Source organism: Poecile atricapillus, chromosome 3 (genome assembly GCF_030490865.1).
Source record: "Poecile atricapillus isolate bPoeAtr1 chromosome 3, bPoeAtr1.hap1, whole genome shotgun sequence".
Classification (NCBI taxonomy): domain Eukaryota; kingdom Metazoa; phylum Chordata; class Aves; order Passeriformes; family Paridae; genus Poecile; species Poecile atricapillus.
The window spans coordinates 39,460,713-39,474,113 of NC_081251.1; the positions used below are offsets into that span (position 1 = coordinate 39,460,713).

Consider the following 13,401-nt stretch of genomic DNA (forward strand, 5'->3'; position numbering starts at 1 on the left):
AACTTTGCTTTCTTATCTTTGTTTCCTATTGTCCTTTATTAAACTTTTAAATTTTACCAGGAGAGTGAACCTTGTTTTTCACATAACAGAAAGCCTAAAAGGATTGAGTGAGTTTTTGGCAGAAAGATCCTCCTCACTCCCAGCACTGAATAAACAAATACCTGCTCTGTAGCCATCTGACTGTGGAGTTTTATTTTCTTTCCCAGTTTTGTCATCAGTCTAGAGAATGGTACCAAAGTAGGTGAAGGGCCTGGAGCACATTTCCATGAGGAGCAGCTGAGGGAGCTGAGACTCTTTAGCCCGGAGAAGGCTCAGGGATGAAAGGAGGTTGTAGCCAGGTGCAGGGTTCAGCTTCTCCCAGGCATCCAAGGACAGGATGAGATGACATAAGCATAAAGCTACGTGAAGAGAGATTCAGGTTGGACATCAGGAGGAATTTTTTCACAGAAGGGGTGATTAGACATTGGAACAGACTGCACAGGGAGGTAGTGGAGCCACTATCCCTGTACATGTTTAAGGAGACTGGATGTGGCATTCAGTGCCACGGTTCATTTGACAGGGACGTGTTCGGTCATAGCTTGGAGTCAATGATCACAACCTAAATCGGTTCTGTGACTACCATTTCACAAAGCAACCAACAATCCAAAAAAGCCTTTGAAAGAACTGTTTTAGGTCTTTCGAGTAAAAAAAGGAAAAACAAAAAAAAGAGACAAAAACAAACAAAACAACGAGCAAACACAATCTGAAAGCCCAGCGGAGGCTGTGGCCTTCCAGCACCCGGGCTGCTCCCAGGCTCCCAGCGGAAAAGGCGGGAGCGCTGCGCGCTTCTCCCCAGCGAATAACGGCCCCGGCCGCCGCCGCCCGCCCCGCGCATGCGCCCCGGCTGGCGCACGCGCCGCCGCCGCCCCGCCCCGGCGCAGCCCGCGCGGCCCCGGCCCGGCCCGCGCGGCTCCCGCAGGGGCACGCCCGCGCGCGCCCGCCGGCAGCGGCCCTGCCTCCCGCGGGTGAGTAACGGCGCCGGGCCCGAGCAGCGGCCGGCCCCGGGCACTGGGGAAGGGCTCCTGGGGGCTGGGAGAGGCCGGGAGAGGAGGGGACGGTGCCCGCCTCCGCCCGCAGCCGCTGTCAAAGGGGCCGCGGCGGCCCCCGGGCGGGGCCGTCCCTCCCTCCTGCGGAAGCCTCGCCGCGCCTCTCGTCCGCGGCGGGCGCTCCTGTGACGGCGGGGGCTGGCGCTTGGTTCCTCAGAGCGAGAGAGAAGTGTGAACGCTCGGAACTCGGTGGCTTGCTCAGGGCATGGGAGCAGCGCAGCCAGCTGGGTCTGCTCCCCGCCCTTGCGTTTAACTCTTGTCAAGCAGCCTGGCCCGAAGTGCCCCGGGGAACTCCCCGTGAGCCCTGCCTAAAGGTCGCTTTCTTCTCATGGCCTGCAGCCGCCCAGTTAGGCGTGTGTTTCCATGTCTTTTCGAAGCGGGAGAGGGCTGGCTGGCATGTTGAAGGCAAATACTCTAATATAAAAGCTCTCTTAGCACTTTTACAGCAAAGAATCCAGAAGGATTGTGTTTTGTTACTCCTGCTGTCTTTCTTAAATTCAAGTCACGTTTTCTGGTTGTCACATTTCAAATCCCTTTTTCTAAATTGGGTAGACCAAAAAGAAATCTTCCGTTATTGGAAGTGTTTAAAAAGATACTTTTTTAGTATGCAATACAGCTGTGAAGTGTCTGCATGCCATACCTAATGTCTTCTTACATCTTTAATGATTCAAGCTATTTTTTAAAAAAGGCTTTAGAAACAGTCTTTTAATATACAGAAAGTTTTTGAGAAATACCCTGTTTTTTTCTAACACTAGGAGCACTCACAAGGTTCTCACACATATGGTCAGCCTCTGTTGCTTTTTATTCTTTGTCATCTCCAGGTCAGAATGTGCTATGTAAATGTGGTGCTTTAAGCACTCTTAACAGTCCTCAGTTTAGTAAACTTCACCTGGTCAATCACTTGGAAAATTAATTAATGTTTCTAGGTGCCATCTGCACTGTAGCTCCAGAATCAGGGCTTTAAGGCCTAGGAGCTTCAGCTCTACCTAGAGCTGACCTATCAATTCAGAGTTTTCAGTTTATTTGAGCTGAGAAAACTTAGTAGAAACTAAGCTTAGGTAACTTACCTGAGAAACTTTGATCCCATCCATGAGCTACCAGCCTCAGTGGCTTCTGGATGACCTTACCTTTGACCAAAGGTAAGGTCATAAAAAATAAAATCACATTTTCAGAGCCCTCCCCTGTATTGCATTTCGGTTTGTTATGGTTAAGGAGCATCAGAGTGAATAAATTACGGTATTTGCTGAATCCTACTTAGCTAGATAAATCTATTTTATCTGAACCTAATTTCTTTGCATAGCATATTTCTCTTTTGGAATTTGTAAAACTGAAAAAAGCACCCCACTGGGTAGGATACTGAAACTTGAGTTGCCTGACCAAAATTATCTCAACTAATTAAGTACCATCACCCCTTTCAACCACGTTTGTTGGGTTTTTTTTAATTGCTTTTTCTTCTCTGACTAAAGAAACATTCTTATTTGGGGGAACATGTTAGGGAAAAAAAGTTATGCATCTGTACATCTGTATGCTTTTTTCTTCCTGTAGTGGAAAGGATAAACAGTAGATTTCCCTACACAGTAACAAGGGTATAAAAAGCACTAGCGAGGGAGAAAAAAAAAAAATCACTGTCAGGTAAGAGCTTGAGACATTCAATTAAGTTTGTGGAACAGTTAGGAAAATACTTCAGATTTTTACACAGACCCTTTTTTCTTTTCTTCATGGAGGAATTGTTTTAAGAAGGCTGGAAATTTTGCCTGCTGTGATGAATTTCATGCTATTTATTACCAAAATCCCAAATTAATTTGGAACAGAAATGATCATAATGGGATAGGCTTACATGTGTTTTGTGCTTTTAATTCTGTATAGTAGTTTACAAACTAAAAAGCAAAACAACTGTGTCAGATGTTTAGGGTTTTTTTGAGAAGAGAAGAATGTACAGGAAATACAGGTTTTAACTTTCCTGGTAAAGCTTCATATTTTTCTCATGTTATGAAGGAAACTACCATCTGTATTCTTTAAAGGAGAAGCTCTGACCTGTTACTGATGGTTTTTTCCTTCTTTTAAAATTTATTGGAGTATGCAGGAGAAAGAGCCCAAACTGCTTACATTTTTGTCTGGTACACCTATATGTGTCAACAAACATGGAGTTTGAATCCAAAAGCTTCTGAGTCAGGGTAACTGCATATAAGATCTTAACCTTCATAAAGCTGAAGTTATTCAGCCTGACTTTTCTCAGTAGGAAAAGTTAATTGCTGTTGGATCCAAGTGAATCCAAAAGTCCAAGGCAAGATACTTCCTAAGTCTACAGGAGTGACATGTACCTCAGTAAATTCCAGTCAAAGTCTGAAATTTGAATTTCCATGACAAATGCAAAATCACAGGTATGCTTTGTCTAGTGAATGTCAAATCAGAAATGTATTTTTAAGGTTTTTCCACTTCCAAGGATAGACATAATTTCATGTGGCTGTTTCACTGGCATGTTTCCTTTTGCTGTGGCACTAGCATTGATGAGGGTAATTTATCCATCACTGTCTCTGAAAAGTAGATCTGAACAAGATTAAATGACATGTGAAGCACTGCTAACCTGTAGCCCCTTCGATGCAGCTTTCACAATATAGGTGTCTGTGCCAGGTCTAAATTATGTTATCATCCTTGAGACTGATGTCTCCCCAAAATACAAGCTTTTACCATAGATATCACTTACTTGTTCTAGAAATTTTGCACTTTGATGCTGTGCCTCTGTATAAGCATAGCAGAAGTTCGTAATATGGTGTGGTAGACCAAGGTCTGTCTCAATGATAGTCAAATGCTAGTAAGCATGCTGCTCATTTTTTAGTATACTTCAATGTGAATATTCCATTGAAAAAATACTTGTTGAAATAATAACGTGGAGCACCAAGATCAATTCCTGACACTTCAGACTAATGACTTAATGATAGTGAAATCTTGATCTAAACAGGAGGAATTGAGTAGTTGATATACCAACCAAGAATAAAAAGGAACAGCTTCTTTGATATAGAATAGGAAAACCCATATGAAAAACCTTGAACATTCCAATTATAGACATTGGAGTCATGAGTTCTTCTTCACAGAGGAGATAAAATAATAATTGCAGAGGTAGTTTATCTCTGGTAGTCCTGTATGTTGTTTAATGAAGATCAGTGGCATCTGGGTTAAATTAAATGGAATACATTAATACATTAGTCAGATGAATAATATTGTTTCCTTAAAAAAAAATCGAAACCCTTCAGAAAACCTAAATTTATCTAATTGGAAAATTGAGTTAAATTACCAGGTAAGGATAGCATTATCTACTAGAAAGAAGACTGAAAAGGTAATGAAAAATAACAGGAGCATTTTTAGTGTATTTAAAGTTAATTTCTTAATAAAGTAAGATGTTCTGTACTCCAAACAATCTCTGACAATTTTAAAATCATGGGATGGATTGTTAGCCATAGAAAAAGAACCCTGTAATTTGACATAAAGCAATGTGAAATCCTCTAAGCATGTATGCTGTAAAGCCATTTTCCATGGCAGTAGCCAAATGTATGGTTTCAGAATCCATTTGGGCAAAATGAACAACATCATTTTTGTAGTCTAGCCTTGCTCCATCTGTTCTTTGTTGGCTTTAGTGCTGTGATACTTATTCAACTGAGTCCACTCTTTAACTAGGTAAAAAAAGTGCATTGGGATTTTCATGTTGTTTATTTTTGAAATGTTAACTGGGTTTTCCTCTTAAAGTAAATGAGTGACCTTACTGTGAAAACCAAATGAATCCCAGAGGTAGGGACAGTAGGATGAACAGATTAATACTGGAAATGGAAGCAGAAGTTCCTGTTGTGGCAGCGTAATACTGCTAATTCAATTCAGGCTGTATTGTTAAAAAGCATATTCTAAAATTGCTTATCTAAAATTATCATAGCAGTAGCAAGCAGTATATTGTGACAACTGAGCTCTGTGTTAATGCACTGTAACATTGGTAGGAAACAAAGGTCAGATAATTGATAAGTATTTTAAAATTACCTGTGTATATCTCAGTAAATAAGGTTCTAAAATTTAGAGGTCAGTGACAGAAATACAAATTACAGCTATGCTACGTCTCATGACCCTTGAATTAGAAATTTATTCTTAGATTTCCTAGTTTAGTGTTGTCAGTTTTATGCATAATCTTGTTCCACATAATTCTGTAGTAACCTAAATTTTGTTAATCCTTTTCTCTGGTTCTCTTGTGATAATGTTGTACAGGAATTAAAGTTATAAATAAAGTTATCAGACCTTCCATTCCATTCCAGTAAATACTGATTTTCTTTCCCCTACTTTCATGGTTCACATCTTGCTGTGTACCATTGGTCTTGTTTTGAATTTAGCCCTGGAACACTACATGAAGTGTCAGGCAACTGTGACATTGTACTAACTGGCTGCCAGCAGCTAACTCGCAGGCTTTCTGCTCGAGATGCATCCTTATTGCTATGCTGTTTTTTGCGTATGTGATTCAGATTCAGAAAAAAAAAAAATAAAATTTTAGATCTGAAAAGTTGCAAAGCATCATGGTTTTAAATTTAATTTGCTGGAGTATTTTGTTAATATAATGCTTAACAGAACACAAAGTGGTTGGTCTGAAGCCAGTAAATAGCTTAGTGAATGAAACCTGCATTCTGAACATAAGCTGTAGTTCTGTCATACCCCATATTGTTTTTGACTTTTGTACTGCTATGTTATTCTCCTTTCATGGCTTCTGCTTTTTTCTTGTTTTATTTATTATTTCTATGTGAATAGCGCTTCCAAAACATAATAGTTCTTAAATACTGTAACCAGAATTTACATTTCATGGGATTCATCAGGGTTAGGATAAAAATTAAGTTCAGAAGTAAAATACTTTATAAGATATTTGAGTCCTTGGTGGTAGAACCTCAGAATGTGACATGTTCTCAAACAAAGAAATGGGGTTTTTTTTGTGTACCCCACCCTCCATAAAGGTGTTCCTTCTGCAGTCAGTTTTTTCACATCATGTTTGTCTCTCTGTTATTTTTATTATGTAGAGATTTTATGAAGCATTTCATACTGCTGAATACTAGGTAATAAGAAATCTGACTTGAGAATATTTGTCTTTTGATCAGTTGCGGCCAAAATCCTTCTGTTGGGATTCTGAACTATGACATCATGGCAAGATTTCGCAGAAGAACATGCGTCATTTTGTTGCTTTTTATTTTGTTTATTTGCTCCATAATGATGGCTTTGAAGACTCTGAGACCTGACAGAGCTGGCTTTGGGGATCCGTTTGGACTTGGTTTGTTGCCGGAGCTTCAACAACGGACAGTGCTCTTAGACAGTAAACAGAATTCGTTAAATAGGGCTCAAGGAGATACTGTGACACGTGTTAGTAATTTGCATAGTATTGCTGTCAATACTATGAAAGCATCTATGTTTCCAGCAAAAAAGCTGGAAGAGGAGCTGTCTTCTCCTAATTATAACTTTCATATATTCTACTATACTTGGTATGGGAATCCACAGTTTGATGGTAAATATATTCACTGGAATCATCCGTTGTTGCCACACTGGGACCCCAAAATTGCAAACAATTATCCAAAGGGAAGGCATAATCCTCCTGAGGACATTGGGGCCAACTTTTATCCAGAACTTGGATCTTACAGTTCCAAAGACACTACTGTCATAGAAGCCCACATGAAACAAATGCGTTCAGCTTCAACTGGTAATGAATGTTAACATTTCAGCATGTTGTTCATTTATCCAGCCTTACATATGTGAATGAGCACAACTGAGCTATCCTGCTTTCTTGCTGTGTAATTCAGGAAATGTCTGAAATTGGTAAATGTCTTTATATGTCTGAGTTTTAACCCCCAACTGAAACCTTCATCTTCAAAGCTGTGTCTGATGAGTGTAACAGCACAGAAATGTAAGAATGGTGTTTGTAATACTGAAGGTACATGTTTTTCATGACTTGCTGCTAAACACTGATAACATAAATGAAAATACAGAAACCTTGGCTAGAATATATTCTCTGTGTATTTTATTTTTGGAGATGAATACTTCAGTGTAAAGAACAGGTTTCAGTAAATCATGCTAACATGGTTAAGGAGCAGTCTGTTCAAATATGAATGGGCTTTTTTCTCTGAATGCTGTGTGTGCAATAACAGTTATGTATTGATTTGTTACTGTCCAAAAGTATCTCCTTTCAGCACAATTGATGTTCCCTTTTTCTAAATAAGATTAACTGTATACATAAGAATATTCAATATATTTTTAGTGTCCTTCCTGGTTGTTGGGCTTTTATGGTCCTTAGGCTAATATTAAACTTTGAACAGGTTCTGTAAATGTATGTGGAGCAACATGACAATCAAGTTCATTATTGACATAGTGCTAATCACCTTGTATTGAATGTCCTTCATTCACCTCATCACTAAGGTATAATATAATTCTTATATTTTGATTGATGGTATTTACTTGTGTAGTGTTTACTTCTTAGTTGTTGTCATCTTCTGGGTTTTTACCTCACATTTATTTTGTACAGGGATTAATACAAACAGGAAATTTCTGACCCTCTTGACTAATTTCTGACCCTCTTGACTAATATAACTCCATCAACAGGAGTAACCAGACTGTTGCAGAGAAATCTCAGATATAAGTTGCCAATAAGCACTGTTTTAGTCTTACCTAAAACAAGATAACGTATCGTAGTGTAATGAATGCAAGGGGGGCACTTGCAGCTTTAGAAGAATATGTGATGTTTCTCATCATCTTAATACAGATGTCTAAGAAAGTTTAATTGCTGGTGGAAAAGGTGCCAATTACTAGAAAAAAACCACTTTGCATAATCAATTTTTTTAGTAGCTTCAGTTAGTTTTCCATTTAAAACTTAGAAATGTGAATGAGTAGTTCAGGTTTCCTGTGACATGCTTTGTAACATAACTGATATTTATAAAGAGTCACTTTTTCTCTGCTGTTGTTCTGATTTAAGGATTTAAGTGCAACTGAATTTGTTCTCTTCCATCTAGATTTGACTAACATAAATCATCAGGTGTTTTTTAAAGAATTATGCTTCATTTGTCGTGTACTGTGAGGTTGACTATTTACAGTTTATCCTTTTTCTCTCTTAGCCAGTTTCTCATCCATTATTATATTTTACAGTCACATAATCATTTTTTCTCGCCATTTTTGAGGCTTTATCAAAGAACATATGAAAAAAGAAAAATGTAAGTGGTTCTTTCAGCAAATATTGTCTAATGATTGAAGGCATATATGAGATTGGGGCAACAGGAGTCTCATGCAGTGCTGCCCTGTATTCTTTTTATATTTTACAATTCTTATATATATATTTCCTAATATTTTACAGATTAATACAGTAAATTCTATTAATGAGATTGCTTGGGGAAGTTTGTTTTTTTGCAGCAGCAGTCTTTTTTTGTGTCCACTTTTGATTTTACTCACTTTTCTGGTTCTAAACATTTATGACACTGTTTTTAGTGTCAAATTCACCCCCTTTATTTTTAGACTATTGAAGTGACACATAATTATTTTTTTTTAACCACAGGAAAGAAAATGTGTAGTAGTCTTTCTCAGGAAAAGACCAATGCAAATTTGAATTTAGGTTCTTTGATCAACAATTCTGTCTCCTGAACTTTTATGTATTTCCTAAAGGTGTAAAAGAAGGTCTTGTCAGATGTATTCAAGATATCCAGATTTGTTGCTGTTCTGCTTGTCCTGTACACCTTATCATTAGCATTTAGTCTTTTTCTTTTGTGTGAAATAAAAGATAATCTGATAAAATGCAATAAAATATTGCATTTTGCTTTCCTTGAGCAGACTGTGTCTTGTGATTATCTGTTATTTGTGATTTTGATAAAATGCAGAGAGAGTGTGTCTAAGAGTAGTTGAACTCCCTTCTGCGTGTAGTGAGTGCAGATATCTGGTTTTGATATTGTGTGATTATTCACTATAATTTATGGTTTCTTTTTCCTAATTTTGGAATTGTTTGTTGGAAATTGTTGTTCAGAAATGTTAGAATGTTAGTAAAGATACTTCCCTATCTCAGTGAATTTATTCATTTACTTAAATCATTACTTAGTTAAAAAGAACCATATTGACTTATTCTTCTGTATGTTCTAAATAGCATCGCTAGGAAAATATTTCTACATCACTGTTTCATGATTTTTTCAGACTTAGCTTGTTTTTGATACTGTTTCCAGCTGTGTGCCTGAAAGAGCTAATCTGTTTATCTGACAGCATTTTGTTTCAGCAGGGAAGGGTTTAGTCTTTCTGAGGAGTGTGTTCTTTTGCTTTCTTGGAGAGCATCAGAAAAAAATTTACAACATGAAGACATGTTATTTGTTGTCTTTTTTATCCACAGCACTGGTAACATCCTTAGTTACTCAAGCATTTTTGAAGACAATAAATTTAAAAACTAATTTTACATGCTTGGAAGGGTGGATTATACCATAGTAATTGTACGAGCAAGAAAGAAGGTTGTGGGATTGAAGTCACTGTTTCTAGTAATAAGTTGTTTTGTATTTTAGCCAGAGATACAATGAGGAAATATGATGGGGAGTAAAGTTTAATAAGATAAGAATCTTCTTCATCACATGCACAACTCTTACCTCTTCAGTGTTCTATAACCCATTTATCTTGATATTCTCTGCCGGTGTCATGGCATAGCTATAATGCCTTAGTGGAGAGCACTCTTTTCTTCTTGTACAACTTGAAGGTTGGAACGCTGTGCTGAAAAGTGGGAGGGGACAGCTCTTAAGTGTTTGGCTTAGGACACTGAGTACAGATTTGTTCCCTTGACAAATGATCTAACCAGTCTTTGTTTTGCAGTCCTATAAAGAAAGGAGTTAAGATCCCCTCTGAGAATACTGAGATTTTGTAACTGCTAAAAAAATGATTTGAGATTCTGATTTATTTTTTGTAGATATCACATTAATAATTGTAACTCATGACAGTGTTACAGTATATATACCTGTAATATGTTAAACAACATTTAAAACTCAAGTTTTATATTTTCAGGTGTAATAGTGCTTTCATGGTACCCGCCAGGTATGGCTGATGAAAATGGAGAACCAACTGATGATTTGGTGCCAGTTGTTTTGGACTATGCACACAAATATAACCTAAAGGTAAAGCATTTGTAGGTGACTGATAGGACCAATTAGGATAGTAAACCTTGATATTGTACTGCACTTTGTTTTGTTCAGGGAAGCCTTTGAATTGCACTGAACTTTGGTAGGACCTGAGTAATATTCCCCTATAAGCAGAATAAATATTGTAATCTGCTTTAGCCTGCAGAATCTGAGGCATAGTGTGGTGCATTTTTATTTTATTTCAATTTCTTTTCAAGAAACAGTTTTTAAAATAAGACATTATGTTGTTTTCCAGTGAGTCTTGGAAGTTGAGGGAAGTATTACATATTCCAAACTACTGTGAAATACAGTGAGGACCTTTGAGAAAGAAAAATACTTATCTTCTTTTTGCTTTATTTCATAACATGTTAGCACCTTATCATAGAGATCAGGAGCGAGCATCTATGAGGAATAAAGACAGATTCAGAATATCTAGTTTGAATGAATGTCTTTATTGCAGAAGGTACCAGGAGCACTTGCCTTGGACTGTATGGTCAGACACATGCTGCTCAGACTTCAGAGTTACTTCAGGGCATGACAGGGATAGAAAGGCTAAGTTACTGATTTCTTAAAATAGGTAAAATATCAAGTGAGTTAAAGATTACATGAATTGATCAGTGGAATCTTAAATTGTGGTTTGTTTTTTTTTATTTTTAGAATAAAACTTGTATTTCCCTTTTGTGATAATGAAAATGTGTAATTAATTTTAATCTCTCTCAAGTAATAAATATAGGTTTTTAAGTAGCTGCATATGTTTCATGTCTGGAGTGTGCTGTCTGTACTGTGTACTGAAAACACAACCTGTTCATCTGCTCTGGTTTTAGTCGGTTATGCAAGTTGCAAATTCTCAGTGAAATTTCCTGTCACTGGGGGTAACTGTAGATTCCTTAGCAAGCAGGAGGAAGCAAGCATTGATACAGAAGTAATTTTGAAACTGTTACAAATACTGTCTGATTTGCATCATATGACATAGGTTGCACTCTATCTAATAAATTTTTAAAAAGAAAACGGTGTAATCCTTTCCCAAAATCTTCAGACCATCTAGTTTAGTTTGCTCTCGCCGAAAAGAACTTGTTAACATTCAAGTCTCAAAGGAGTCAAGGCCAAATGAAATAAGCTACCAAGGAAAATACAATAGTGTGTAGTAGTACAATAGTGATTGCAATATGGATGAAGCTGCTGTTACCACTTGGAAGAATTACTGGAATACAGATACTCAGGATAGATATTGCAGGAAATGCTACCTTCACTGTAATGTTTTTAAGTATTCTAGCACTAGTAAGTTATTGTAATAAGTGTTAGGAGTCTCAGTAGACCAAAGCCAATGTACAAAATACATTTCTGTTTATTCTGCAAAATAGAAGTCTGAGAAAATACGCCCTTTTGATTTGCCTGGTTTTGATAGTTGGAAATGAAAGATGAATTTATAGTGCTTTTCACCCTCTACTGTCAGTCTTAGTGATTTAGTCTAAAACTATTTTTCTATAGTTTCTACTTAATAGAGAGATTGGCTCTGCAGTGGAAATTTTCTACTGTTGCAGAGTTGTCAAAGACTTTATTAAATACATTCTGCTCTAAAATTGCTTATGAAAAACTTGTTGCTTTGATTAATATAATATATTCTTCCATCATTGTCTATTTGAAAACAAATTTATTCTTACATTAGAATTCACACATATTGATTAATCAACTCCATAAGCTCCAAGCTTGATATTCTGAGCAAAAGCAGTATATTATATTAGATTTAGTTCCAAGAGCTTGTTGCTGTTAATAAATCTAGAAAATACTAGATTAAAGTTTTCATTTCCCAAATCTTCAAATGTATTTTGACTCTGAAAACTATCCTTGGAGCATTATCTTTAGCAGATTTTAACACATTAGTTAGAAATAAAATATTAAAATGTTTCATTAGTTTATCAGTTCTTTGACATTCAAATAGCTAATATTTTAAGTTTTAGGTTTTGTAGCTTTTTAAGTTTTCTGAAGCATGATTACCACTTGCTGTAGCCTAGGGTAAACAAGCAGTGTTCTATGTAAAAAAACGAAGTATTTAAAACAAAACTTCCTGGGATCTGAAGCTTCTAATGAATGTCAATTGTGCAGGAGTTGTACTAGGGTTGGATTATTCTCAGTCTAGACTGTTGAAATGTTTGGTCTGTAAAGAATTGTATTTTTTTGACTGGTTCTTGCTTCATATAATACTCAGTGCCCATGTATTCAGTCATGTTTTACGTTTGTGTTGCTCTTACGTTTTCATCTAACAGGTCACTTTTCATATCGAACCTTACAAAGACAGAGATGATCGCAGCATGTACCACAATGTCAAGTACATCATTGACAGGTGAGCTTTTTCAGAATGGTTCCCTTGGGGTTTCTTACATGCTGATTTAGTGGACTTCTGTATATGAACTAAAGCTTATAAAAATATGTAAGGATGTCTACTGAGACTGAAGAGAGCTGAAAGGAATTTTGTTCATATTTCATTGCCGCAAAACTCGGTCTGTTTTTTAAATATTGAAGTGTGAATTTTACATAGATTCTCAAATTGCTTTCAACATTTTTAATATCACAGGTCATACTTTAGATACTTCAGGTTAGCAACATGATCTACAAATTAAATGTACATTTTGATAGTGACAGACTGGCAGATAGAGCTTTATTGCGTGGACCTCTAATGATTTTACTTTAACTTCACAAATTCTGTACAGCTACTAGTTGTTTTGCTTATCAGCGCTGCTTAGACTGTTGTTATTTCATACTGAATTAGGGAATTGCCCTTCAGAGGAAACTGATAACTGTAGCACAGTTTGTCACTAAGTTACTGTCACAGTTTAACCCCAGCCAGCAACCTAGTTTACCACCGGCTGCCCTTTACTTCCCTCTCTCATCCCCTAGCACTGGGGAAGTGAATCAGAAGGAAAAGATAGACTTTGTGGGTTGAGCAATTTCATGATTGAAGCAAAGTAGTATTATAATAATTACACCAATAATATTATTAGGAATGTTGATGGAAAGGAAAAGGGGAGAGAGTAACAGAAACCAAGATGAATTGCTCACCACGACAGGGCAGTACCTGGCCCAGCCCTGTTCAGTCCCCTTCCAGGTAGCTCCCTCAGTTTATATATGGGCATGATATTCTGAAGTGTGGCATATCTCTTTGGCCAGCTCAGGTCAGCTGTCCT

The 13,401-nt window shown here is 37.2% G+C and overlaps 1 protein-coding gene and 1 long non-coding RNA gene across 9 annotated transcripts in view; one reads left to right on the forward strand and one right to left on the reverse strand.

Annotated features, from left to right (window-relative positions):
* Positions 1 to 200: 200 nt before the first annotated feature.
* On the reverse strand, positions 201 to 13,397 carry LOC131577229 (uncharacterized). Its single transcript, XR_009277171.1, has 3 exons — positions 13,277 to 13,397; positions 9,698 to 9,818; positions 201 to 398 (listed from the first exon to the last, which is right to left on the reverse strand). It is a non-coding gene; the product is annotated as an uncharacterized LOC131577229 (long non-coding RNA).
* MANEA (mannosidase endo-alpha) overlaps positions 912 to 13,401 on the forward strand; it is a 95,306-nt gene continuing 82,816 nt past the window's right edge. For all 8 annotated transcript variants that reach the window (XR_009277169.1, XR_009277168.1, XR_009277170.1 and 5 more), the window contains exons 1-4: positions 912 to 1,004; positions 6,203 to 6,795; positions 10,107 to 10,216; positions 12,484 to 12,560. Coding sequence is in view for 3 of the 8 variants with exons in the window: in XM_058834797.1 (XP_058690780.1) it covers positions 6,246 to 6,795; positions 10,107 to 10,216; positions 12,484 to 12,560 (737 nt within the window). In the remaining 5 variants the exon portion in view is untranslated. The remainder of the gene's footprint in view (positions 1,005 to 6,202; positions 6,796 to 10,106; positions 10,217 to 12,483; positions 12,561 to 13,401) is intronic.